Source organism: Chinchilla lanigera, unplaced genomic scaffold (assembly GCF_000276665.1).
Source record: "Chinchilla lanigera isolate Chin_1 unplaced genomic scaffold, ChiLan1.0 scaffold00010, whole genome shotgun sequence".
NCBI classification, from domain to species: Eukaryota; Metazoa; Chordata; class Mammalia; order Rodentia; family Chinchillidae; genus Chinchilla; species Chinchilla lanigera.
The window spans coordinates 25441195-25453198 of NW_004955411.1; the positions used below are offsets into that span (position 1 = coordinate 25441195).

Consider the following 12004-nt stretch of genomic DNA (forward strand, 5'->3'; position numbering starts at 1 on the left):
AAAAAAAAAAAAAAAAAAAAAAAAAGAAAAAATGTTCAACATCACTGGTCATTTGAGAGATGCAAATTAAATCAACAATGAGATTCCATCTCACCTTGGAAAGAATGGCTATTATCAAGAAATCCACCAATAACAAAGGCTGGAGGGGCTGCGGGAGAAAAAAGGAACCCTTTCCCACTGTTGGTGGGGGTGCAGACCGGTACAACCACTGTGGAAATCAATGTGGAGATTCCTTAAAAAACTAGGATTGGAGGTCCCATTTGACCCAGCTATTCTCCTGCTAGGTATCTTCCCAGAGGAGTTAAAAACATCGTGTCACAGCACTATATATGCACCGATGTTGGCAGTACAATTTGTAATAGCTAGATCTTGGAAATAACCCAAATACCCATCAACTAAGGAATGGATAAAAAAGGTAGTATTTTTATACAATTGAGTACTACTCAGCTGTAAAAAAGTATAAACTGGAGACTTTTATAGGTAAATGGATGCAAGTCGAGATCATACTCATAAGTAAAATAAACCAAATGCACATGTGTAAACATTGTATTGTCTCCCTAGTGTGAGAAGCTGAAAGAGTAAATAAAATCCAAAATGTACAATAGACATTGTAAAATGAGAAGAAACTTCAAAAGGAAAGAGAAGCTGGGATGGAAGAATGAAGAAGGGAAAAGCAAAAAAAAAAAAAAAAAAATATATATATATATATATATATATATGACAGTTATGATGGTTATACAAAAAGAAAAGATGGTTATACTACTAATTTCTTTTAATACACTGAAAAGAAAGGTTTCTGCTAATATTGTTTGGACAGTAATTGCTGATTATCTTGTATTATGAGTAACTAATTTTAAGCTAGTTATGCAATGTATTAACCATTGTTACCTTCCTACTATCTTGTTTTAAAAGTTTGAGTTTTTTCTCTTTAAATAAAAAAAATAAGGATAGACTATAATAGTTCATCAAATATTATCATACAAAATCATTCTCATTCAAGGGTAACCAACTATACCACTTTAACAAATTTTAAAAAATTACCATTTGTAAAAAATATCTGTAATTTCCAATATTCTTCTTCTGAGAGAAACTTTAAATCCTTTTGGCGCTCTTTCAACAGATCTTGTTTATCCAAAATCCACTGCAAACTAGAAGAAGAAAAGATGTTAGGAGGTGCTTGATACAAAAATCAATAAGCAAAGTCACAGAAAACACTCAGATTAAACAGTCTGTTCATATTCTGAGAACTACAAAGTGCCAAGTAACCTGAAAGACAATATTTCTCATGTTTCTGAAAAAGCAAATTATTAAGAATTATCTCACTAACAATCATAAATATGCACTGAAAAAGTTATCCTCTAATTTTTTCACTCTTCCTAATCTCTTTCTACTGTATTATATTGGATTAATTCTAACACTCTAATATGAAGATGCATATTAAAATCAGCAATGTTTGAGTCATCTGAAGAGCCCGAACAGTATCAGGAAAGTGCCACTTAAGGTATGAGATATTTAGTCTGAATTAGAAACCTTTTGAATTTTTAAAAACTTTTTTATTTTTATTTTTAAAATTTTTTGTCTTTTTGAGACAGGGTCTCGCCATGCAGTTCAGGCTGACCTTGAGCTCACTTTATAGCTCAGGCTGGTCTTGAACTCACAATGATTCTTCCTTCCTCAGCCTCCCAGATGCTGGGATGACAGGTGTGTGCCACCATGCCCAGCAAGAAACCTTTTGAATATGACACCCTAGAGTCTATTTTTTTTTTTTTTCCTTTTTGAGACAGGGTTTCACTATGCAGCTCAGGTTGGCCTTGAATTCACAGCAATCCTCCTGCCTAAGCCTCCCAAATGCTGGGATTACAGGTGTGTGCCACCATACCCAGCGAGGCCTTGTATATATTATTGCTGAGTTTGTGTGCTCATTTTTTTTTTGTCCGGGGGCGGGGGGAAGGACAGGGTCTCACTAGGTAGTTCAAGTTGGCCTTGAATTCACTGTGTAGCTCAGGCTGGCCTTGGAACTCATGGTGATCTTCCTGGCTCAGCTTCCCAAAAGCTGGGATTACAGGCATGTGTCACCGTGCTGGCTCCTGTTGCTGAGTTTGGAACTTTTCCTGTGGAACTTACCCAAAGACCACTTCAAGTACGAGGGCAAAGCACTGATATTTGTTTCAAAGAGATAAAATATACAGGAATGATCCATGCCTTGTTCCAAATCTGTAAAGAAGGTGGGTTGGCTTTACATTCAGGTATTGCTTCTGCTTTACTAAGACAAACAGCATATGGTACCATTAAAAATGGGATTTACCAAAGCTTGAAGTGACTATCTGTAGAATGTTTAGAAGGCCTGGGGCTGTTGGATGGTTGGGAACACCTGGAGAACCTTTTGATGAAATTCTTTAAATTAATATGATTTGTGGGGTACCATCAGGAGTGGTGTTCTCCATTATAGCCAACCCTACCAATGTTCTAAAGATTTGAATGCAGGCGCAAGGTAGCTTGTTCCAAGGGTGTATGGTTAGCAGCTTCATTGATATAAACCAATAAAAGGACACCAGGAGTCTGTGGAGAGGTGTGGTCGTATTGTAAGAGTACAGCTACCAATCTATGATATTACCAAGAAGAACCTAACATTGTCAGGAATGGTAGGTGACACAACTTTGGTTCACTTTGTTTCCAGCTTTATATTCAGTTTGATCAGGACTCTGGCATCCAATTCAGTTGATGTTGTATGAATTCTCATGATGAACCAGAAGGCAATTGTAGGACATGTGGACCTCTATAAGGGCATTTTAAAGATGTGGAAACATGAGGGCTTTTTTGCACTCTATAAAGGATTTTGATCAAACTAACTTTTACCTGGACCCTGGAACATCATTTTTTTATTACATACAACTAGTTTGAAAGGCTTCAAATCTAAGAACTGGATATATGAGAGCCCAGCTCTACCAACTTTTCTACTATTTTTTTTACCCTTTTTTGGTGCTCTAATGTATTTTGACAAAGTTGTGTTTGCCGAACCGGTGGTCTCCCAGGTCCTGATAGAACAAGAGGATGGTTCAGCTGTGCTCACGCATTTGTGTTACCATACTAACCTTTCCCTGAGAGGAAGTGTTAACATTGCACCTCCGATGCCAGATTGGTACCTTCTGTGAAGATGGATACTGACGGCTAACGCTCGAATGGCCTGCTTTCCAAATGTGGGGTAAATGCAGGTGGTTTGCCCCAGATCTGGGACAGTTACTGGAATTTATGTCACAGAACTTGGTTGTCATTAAAGTACTTATTGGCAGAAAACAAAGCAATGTTTTAGCATTTTAATTAACAACATGCTTATTTTTTTGTGATACATCAAATGGTAAAAATACTTAGCATCAACTGATGGTGGCTTAGATTGATGAAGTATATTCTCAATTGTTCATGAATAAGGAGGTTATTTAATTTTTCTCATTCACAAATTCCAGTCATGTTAAATAATAATATATTGTAAATAATTTTCTAAAAGCAGAACTAATGGATCAACTTTGGTGCTAATTTTAATGTAATTTGTCAGTTTGCCCTCCAAAATGGTCACCTCGGTTTCCATTCCTATTAACAGTTCATTTGTTTTATCATATTTAGGGTTATACTCAATCCTTCAAATACTTTAAAACTTAAAGGCAAAGTAATGTATCACCACTGCCTTTTCCTCTGAAGTTTACTTATGAGGTCAAACATCTCCCCAGGCCTTGATGGGCCAAATACAATTCCTCTGTACACTGTTAATCAAAAATAACCATTTTTCTAATGGGTTTTCATTTTTGTTACCTGTTCATTAATTTACCAATTTACTGGAAAATACTTAGTGCCCTTCTGGTTTTATTGCATTTCAGTCAGAGGATGTGTTTTGTTCTACTTAAATTTTCTAAAATCGAAAGTGCTGTGATTTTGCTCAATACTTTCATCTCCACAGTCATTTTATTTTTTAAAGATAAATTTCACAAATGTTTCCAGTTTTGCTCAGTATTTTATATGAAGGCAAAACCAAGACTTAAAAATGCTACATCTTAGCAATTTTAACATGAAGTGTAAGATTCACCGTTATTTTCATGTGTCACTGTGAAAAAACTGCCATATCCCCAGTATAAGAAAATGTGCATCTCCGTGGGCTGGGGATTTAGCTCAGAGGCACAGCGCCTGCCTGGCATGTGCGACTTCGTGAGTTCGATTCCGGGTGCCGGAAAAAAAAGAAAAACCAACAAAAAAGAAAATGTGCATCTCACAGGCATGAAATACAGCTGAGGCAGAGGCAGAGGCAGAGGCAGAGGCAGAGGCAGAAGGATTTGCTTGAGGTCCGCCTGCGCTACACAATGAGTTCAAGGTCAGCCTGAATTACATAGAAGGACCCTGCCTAAAAATAAATAAATAAATAAATAAATAAATAAATTATAGTGCCATCAGTAAATGAAAGCATAATAAAAATGCGTATTAAAAGAACTTTCTTTTTTTAAAGCTGAAAAACTGACAAACGACTGGCTACCTGTCAGATGTCTTAGTTCCGTTTAAAGTTTATCCATCTTTCCACTACTTAAATTTCTGTTTTAACTCTGCCCAAGGAAATTTTTCAGTACGAACAATGAAGAACAAAAAATGAGATGATCAGCAGTAAAGCATTTATAGCACTTCATCTCCACAGAATCACTTTATAGCAAGTGGAAAACAAGCCTTTAGAAAAACTGGTCTCCAAGTGTACTGTTACTTTTCCTCTTGATGCAAACGGTGGGGAAAAAAATGAACAGACACCAATCCTATTCACAGAATAAAAATTTAAATGATATTAGCGCTTTTACCATTAAATTTTCACACTAAAATTATCTTCATCAAGTTCGTTCATCCTTCAACCATACAGTAGGAAGCCTCGTCAGTGTTTAACCCCATCACACCACACCTTCCTCATGTAAATACAGAGATGTTCTTAGTATCACAGCGGCTGTTTCTCCGTCACTGACAGAAACAGAAACTTATGCAGGGAAAAGGTTGAAGCAACAGGCAAAATCACTAGGAAATGCGTTCAAAACAAAACACAAGACACGAGCTAATAAAATGACTAATTCTGAGCGCAGAAGCGCTATCCTTATCAACGCGAAACTTCACCTAGGCATACAGTGGTGGCCGGAAGCGGCTCTCGAGCAGAAAGAAGCCTGGAATACGCAACCCACTCACGGCAGAAGGCGATCGACAAAAGAAAACAGCGCTGTTCCCCTGAACAAACTCCAGGCAAAAGCAAGCCGCGACCGTCCTAACAGGCAGCCTCACGGCCCTCAACCGAGACGCGCTTCGCCGGTGCGTGCTCGCCTCCCACCCGCAGCCCCCGGGCGAGCGAACCCGGGAACCCGAATCCAACCCCTCAGTCTGCCTTCCCGGAGACTACTCCCCTTCCCCCACCCTGCTTCACCTTCACCGCCACCCCGCCCCCAAAGCTCGCTCGGCCGGACACCGGAGTCGCCTCCGAAAAGCCCGCTTCATTTCCGGTTCTGCTGCTTCGGGATCTCTCGGACCCGAGCTGGGATCCAGGCCCGCGGGGACCCGCAGGCCCTGTCCTCACCGCCGCCCCGCCAAGCACCGGCCCGCGCCGCCAGGACAGAAGATCACTTACTAGTGGGAGCTCTGCCAAAAGTTCCCTGCCATGGAGCACAGCGCGCCCTGATAAAAAAGCACCAGCCGGCGGAGCGGGCCGCGGAGCGACCATAGACCCAGCCCGTCGGGTAACCGCGCTCCTGGATCTGATCAGCTAAGCTCTGCTCCGCGGCGGCGACGGCGAGAGGAAGACGGTGGCACTGTTCTCCTTGACGCCGGCTGGCAACATGCGACTGTGTAAACCCGTTCCTACAGACGAAAGTTCCGGCCCGCCCAGCAGTATCGCAGAGAGCCGCAAGTGTACGCTTTGGTGGTGGGAGTGTTAAAGCCGGGCACCGGAACTAGTGCTCACGAAGGCTCGCGCCGGGTGGGGGTGGCGGTAACGGACAGGGCTTCCCGCGAGAGCTTCTGGCCGATTTCTGCTTCTAGCCCAAGCTGCTTGATCTTTGGTGTTCACCGCTGGATCCACTGTATTAAGAAGTGGCCCAGGTTGGGGTCTTGTCATCCCACTGTCCAGCACTTTAGCATTCTAAGAAAGTGTAAGAGCTTGTGACTACTTATTCCTGAAGTTGGAAAGAATTGAGGGTGATTGTGGCTTCACAGTGCGTCAGTCCCCCCACTCTCCACCCTCGCTGTCCAGTACTGGGGACTGAACGCAGGTCCTAACATATTAAGCTACATCCCCCAACCCTTTTTAGTTTTTTACCTTTGAAGAAGTGTCTCGCAGAGCCCCTAAATTGCGCAGGCTGGGCTGGAACTTGTGATCCTCTTGCCTCAGCCTCTCAAGAGTGCTGGGATACAGGTGTCTCTTACAGTGAGAAAGTGCAGCCGTGTTTTAATGCCACGGAACCACTAATGTTGCATGATATCTAACAACGTATTATACATACATGTCCCAGATTGAAGCATTGAAAAAAATGAAAGCCGTTTACAAGATAAAATAATGTTTCTGTATTTACCATTTGTATTATTGTAACATTGCCTTTAAAGCTTTGTTTTCTAAATGATTGGCCATACCTGGAAGTTGTTCATGGACGATCAGAGTTCTGAGGGAATTTAGAACAGTCTTTCCCTTGTGGGTGGAGACCAATTAAGGTGTAGTAAAATTGAGTATGACAACAATTTTCCTAAGTGAAATAGAACAGAAAATATTAGTTATATTAGAAATACCAAAATATATATATATATCCATAACTATATGTATTTTGTTGGTTTGTTTGGTTTTGCTTTTTTGAGACAGGGTCTCTCACTATGTAGTTTAGGCTGGCCTTGAACTTGCAGTGATCCTCCTACCCCAGCCTCCCAAGTGCTGGGACTACAGGCGCACACCACCACATCCAGCTAGCAATGGTATATTTTAAAATTTGATTCAGTTGTATATACATGCACCTAGTCAAGATGTGAAATGCATTTATTACTATGTGTATTAATTTAGATGAGTTAGACTAGGCTGAATTGTGATAACGCATGCCCACTCTCTCCTCCAATATTGGTAGCTTTGTCACCAGCCTACCACTCCTTGGTTCTTTGTACATTTGATGAAAGACTTCAGTCAGGCTACATGGGCAGCTGGGAATGGTGGTGTACACCTGTAATCCCAGCACTTGGGAGGCTGAGACAGGAGGATCGCTGCAAGTTCAAGGACAGCTTGGGCAATAAAGTGAGTTTAAGGCCAGCTTGAACTGCATAGTGAAACGCTGTCTCAAAAAGACCAAAAAAAAAAAAAAAAAAAAAAAAAAAGATAGGCAGTCATGCACAAGTATAGGTAGAGCTTATTGTAAACCAAGTACAGAGATTTATGCCTTCAGGCATCTGCACCCAAGTGTGGATATCTTTTTAGGCACACAGAGTTTCTTCTGGGCTTCAGGGAACTTTGGTGATTGTGATGCTTATGGGCATTTTTCTTAGAGGTTACTTTGAAGTGTTGATAACTCAAAACTGTTTTCCTTAGGCCAGTTGTGGTGGTGCACACCTGTAATCCCAGCACTTGGGAGGCTGAGGTAGGAGGGCTGCTGCAAGTTCAAGGCCAACCTGGGCTACAAAGTGAGTTCAAGGCCACCCTGAACAGCATATTGAAACCCTGTCTCAAAAAAAGACCCTAAAAGAATGTCTTCCTTGTTCTTCTTCGGATGCTCAGTGTTCCCTTAGGGGCCCTAATCATATTTTAAAAATCTTGTGTAAGACACTAACAGTAGATGAATTCTAATTAAATTAGGTCTTAGTCCATCAAGGGAAGATCCTTACAGAATGTTCCCCTTTCGGTTACCACTGGGCATGGGCTGTAGCAGCCAGGAATGCTATATGACTTGTTTTGGAACTAGAATGCCTGGTATCAGAGTGAAAGTGCATAATATATAACCTTACAATGCCATTTGTGCGCTGTGTGGTTGTTATCTGGGCCTGAAACCTAATAAATGATTGTAATGTATTATATACTGGGGGTTTTGTTTCTTCATTTAAGTGTAAGGGGAACAGGATGCTATTTTGGACTCCCCCTGTCTTTATCTCCCAATCTCCCAGGCCCATTAATGTCTAACTACCTGCTTACTAGCTTGATGTAACAGTACATGTACTCAGTATATCTTCGTTATTTTTATTCCTCTTCCCTCCCACTTGCGTCCCTCATCTCTAGTTCTCCTTCCCATTTACATCTATCTCCCTGTTTCCTACTATCAATCTTTTATTTTGTTTTTTGAAATTGTCAATGTTTTATTCTGTTTTCTGAAATTATTTATACTTTGTATTTCTCATATAAGGGATGTTAAGTGATATTTGAGCTTGTGTATCTGATGTGTTTTATTTAATATTATGGTCTCAAGGTACATTCATTTTCCTACAAATAACTTAAATTTATCCTCCTTTATGGCCGAGTAGTACTCCATTATGGAATGACTGTAAACCTTATATGTGGTGAACATGTATTAATTTTTGTCTTGTTTTGTTCTTTGAGGCAGGGGCTAGCTATGTAGCTCAGATTGGCCTTGAACTCAGGGCAATCCTCCTGCCTTGAACTCCTAATTGCTGGGATTACAGGCATGTGCCACCATGGCTGGCTGGATATATATTTATTCTTAAAAATTTAAATATTTTATCTGTCACTTACGGAAAATCTCATGAAGTCTGCTCACTCTCTTTTGTGGTTGCCCTCCAGACCTTCAAGGATTCAGCATGCTTCAGCCTTCCTACTACTCTATCTCAATGTTCTTTGCCTCTAGCTTAAAATATCTCTCAAAAAAGCACAGAAGACTTACATTAACTTTTTTATTTTTTAAATTTTTTTTCCCCGGTACTGGGAATTGAACTCATGACCTCGCACTTGCCAGGCAGGCGCTGTGCCGCTGAGCTAAATCCCCAGCCCCTTACATTAGCTTTTAACCAGCACTAGGAACCTTGAAACAGAAACAGCACAGTCACTTTCTCTTGTGGACTGTTGACCAGAATACACACGTACTTCCAACTCAATTGCCAGGGAGGCTGAGAAATGTGGGGGAGAATTGCAGGGGAGGAAGTAGTATATTTGTGAACACCGCTGTCTGTTACACTGCAGGTTGTAGTCTGAAATATTTGAAAGGCAACTAGTGAATAAACTCTAAGTCCTGGGCTGTTTCACAGGGGTTCAGATTTCCTCAACTCTGTTTTTGTTTTTTCAGGCTGGCATCCCTCAGAAGGTAAGGGTTCTATGAAAAATTAATATCACTAGTGTCTCATTCTTTCCTTTCTTTGCTGGGGATCAAGCCTCAGTAACCTCTATATGTTCCTTTCACACCGTTTCTATCACTGGATTACCAATTAATTTTGGACTTTGCCTAATTCTTCACTCTTGCACAGAACAGCTTCTTTCTGTATCTCCATTAGTTCAGGACATAACACATAGCACAGAAAATACTGGAATTTGGATCTGACGCTTACATAATTGAAGAGAGTGTGTTTTGGTATAGTATTATAGATACAAAGTTTGGTTGAAAGACTCAGTATTAGAATGCAAAAAGAAATCACAGCAGACTACTTGAGCTGTGGAAATTCAGGTCCCTTTCTTCTTTGAACTCTTTTATGTCCATTTATCAGAAATTCTACATAAAACATCTTCCTGTTTAAAACCTAGTTTCTGCTTCCCACCCAGAACACCAAATGCCATCAACTCTCAGTTCTCAGAAGAACCTTACAAACCATTGTCCTGAAGGCTTCCTTAGGTCGAGGGTAGATTGTCTTTGGGGGTATTCTATAAACATAAGTCGAATTAAATTAACTTGAACCAAAAGCTGGCTCTATTTAAGGATAGCTCTGTTGGAATAGGGCAATTTAAAAAGCTGTTAAAATTCCTACATATCTCAGCTCACCTGTACACACACACATAGGTACACACACACACACACACACACACACACACAAACACACACGTATGAACCATATAGGTAAGCTTGTTTGGCCAGTTCCTATGACTGTTCTTCATAATTTTAGGAGTATTGTTCTCAGTCTTCTCTAAAAACATAACTTAGACTTGATGAAATAAATCAACATTGTCCTTCCCAATTTTCAGTTTACTTTGTACTTTTTAAAAAGTGATGTATTCAATAAATTCTTGATGCTAATGTTTGTCTTGTGACAAGAAAGCATTTATCCTTTTTCTTCTTACAGTGCTTTTCCTAGCAACATGAATGCCATTTCTTGAAAAGGAGGGCCTAGACTTTTACTTGTCTAATTAATTTCACTTAACTAGATAGTGACAAGAACTGCTAGAATCTGGCCTGATTCCTAACATCGAGGTTTCTACCCTGCTATATAGCTTTAATAGAGCTATCATAACTAAACTAGTGGAAGCTCATTATTGCAGGTGTGTAGTTCAAGTTTCTCATCTCAGAAAGTATTATTGGAGCCCATTTTCACATTTTAAATTATCTTCTTTATTTTGTTTCAGTACTAATAGTCCTTTTTATGAAAAACATCCTGTCTTTGAGTCATTCACTGTTCCTCCCTTTAGTTTAATTCCCACATAGCTACAGTTTTTAAAGATGCCGAAACCTCTGAATTATGCTGTACTCGTTAGCTTTCCAGTTTCTGGAACCAGAATACTCAATGCCCATGGTTTACTTGGCTTACAGTTTCACTAGGTTCAGGCCATAGATGTTTGACTCTAACGCAGAAATGGCGTGGAGGAAAGGCATGTGCAAGGACAGCTGCTCACCCCATGGCATCCAGGAAGGGGTCAGAGACAAGAGCACAGCCTTGCAAATTACACCCCCACCCAGTGACCTACCCCACCAATCAGGCCTCAGCTCCTAACATCACATGAACTCATGGACGGACTAATCCACTGAGGAGTATAGTGCTTCCATGATCCAATCATCTTCTAAAAACCCCACTTCTGAACACATGACACTTTGGGGGGACATTTTAGATCTAAATCATAACATGTGGTCAACTGCACTAGTTGAGAACTCAGTCTCTAGTCTAGCTGGGTTCAAATAATAAACTGCAACTTACTAGTTGTTTAGACAGCTATTCTGAATCTCAGTTTTTTATCCATAAAATAGCAATAATCACAGTACCTAATGGCATACGTAAGTTGGTACCTTGTAAATCACAGATATGATTATGGTTCCCTGCAGAATACAACTGCATGATAGTGTTAAGAGCTTGTGGTAAGAGACAGAGCAAATCTTTCATTTTATCAAGGTAGTACTGTGTTACTTATCTCTAAAAACCAAGTTCTTTATCATCCACACTGTAGACTCCAAACTTATTTTAAATACTAAAAGATAGAAGTTAATGAAGTCTTTCTAGCTATTGACCACTATTTTAATTTCATTTAAGTTTTATTTAGAATTCACAACACCCAAATGATTTAGGTACTGTCTTATTTACTTTTCTCATTGCTGGGACAAAATACCTGCTATCCAAAATTAACAGAGGAAAGGTTTATTTAGCTCATAGTTTGTAGAAGTTTCAGTCCATAATCAGCTGGTTCCAAGGCTAGGTTGGGGGCAGATAGGCATGGCAGGGGAGAAGCAGTTCATGGTGGGCAGAAGATAGCAAAGCAAGCCACTGCTGTTTCTATCCCTCATATCTCATCCAGGCTACTCAGGGAAGGTAGCATTCACACTCTTAATCCTAGCACCCTTGATCCTAGCATTGCACTATGAACCAAACCCAGCATCATACACTCTAGATCCAGCCACCTCTGAAAAAGCCCCACCTATGACCACATGATGCTTTGGGGGGATGTCTAGACGGAACTATAACAGGTTCTATGATTTCTTTTCAGTTTTTTCCCCTTTTTGCCACCAGCATAACTCTATATGCACATACTGAGTGCTATCAAAAAGTATGGTGAATATTTAAATTTTAAAATACTTTATGATAGTAAAAAACACATTGCCATTAAACCCCTCAA

The 12004-nt window shown here is 40.2% G+C and overlaps 1 protein-coding gene and 1 pseudogene across 3 annotated transcripts in view; one reads left to right on the plus strand and one right to left on the minus strand.

Annotated features, from left to right (window-relative positions):
• The window catches only part of Ccnc (cyclin C), a 32852-nt gene extending 26172 nt beyond the window's left edge, over window positions 1-6680 (minus strand). Inside the window, exons 1-2 of one of the 3 annotated variants that reach the window (XM_005377808.2) lie at window positions 5633-6680; window positions 1042-1148 (exon numbers count right to left, since the gene is read on the minus strand). In XM_005377808.2, coding sequence (XP_005377865.1) covers window positions 1042-1148; window positions 5633-5664 — 139 coding nt within the window. In that variant the 5' untranslated portion in view covers window positions 5665-6680. The remainder of the gene's footprint in view (window positions 1-1041; window positions 1149-5632) is intronic. The other 2 variants (XM_005377807.2, XM_005377809.2) reach the window with 2 other exon arrangements.
• Window positions 2401-4290, plus strand: LOC102006110 (annotated as a pseudogene).
• Window positions 6681-12004: the final 5324 nt, after the last annotated feature.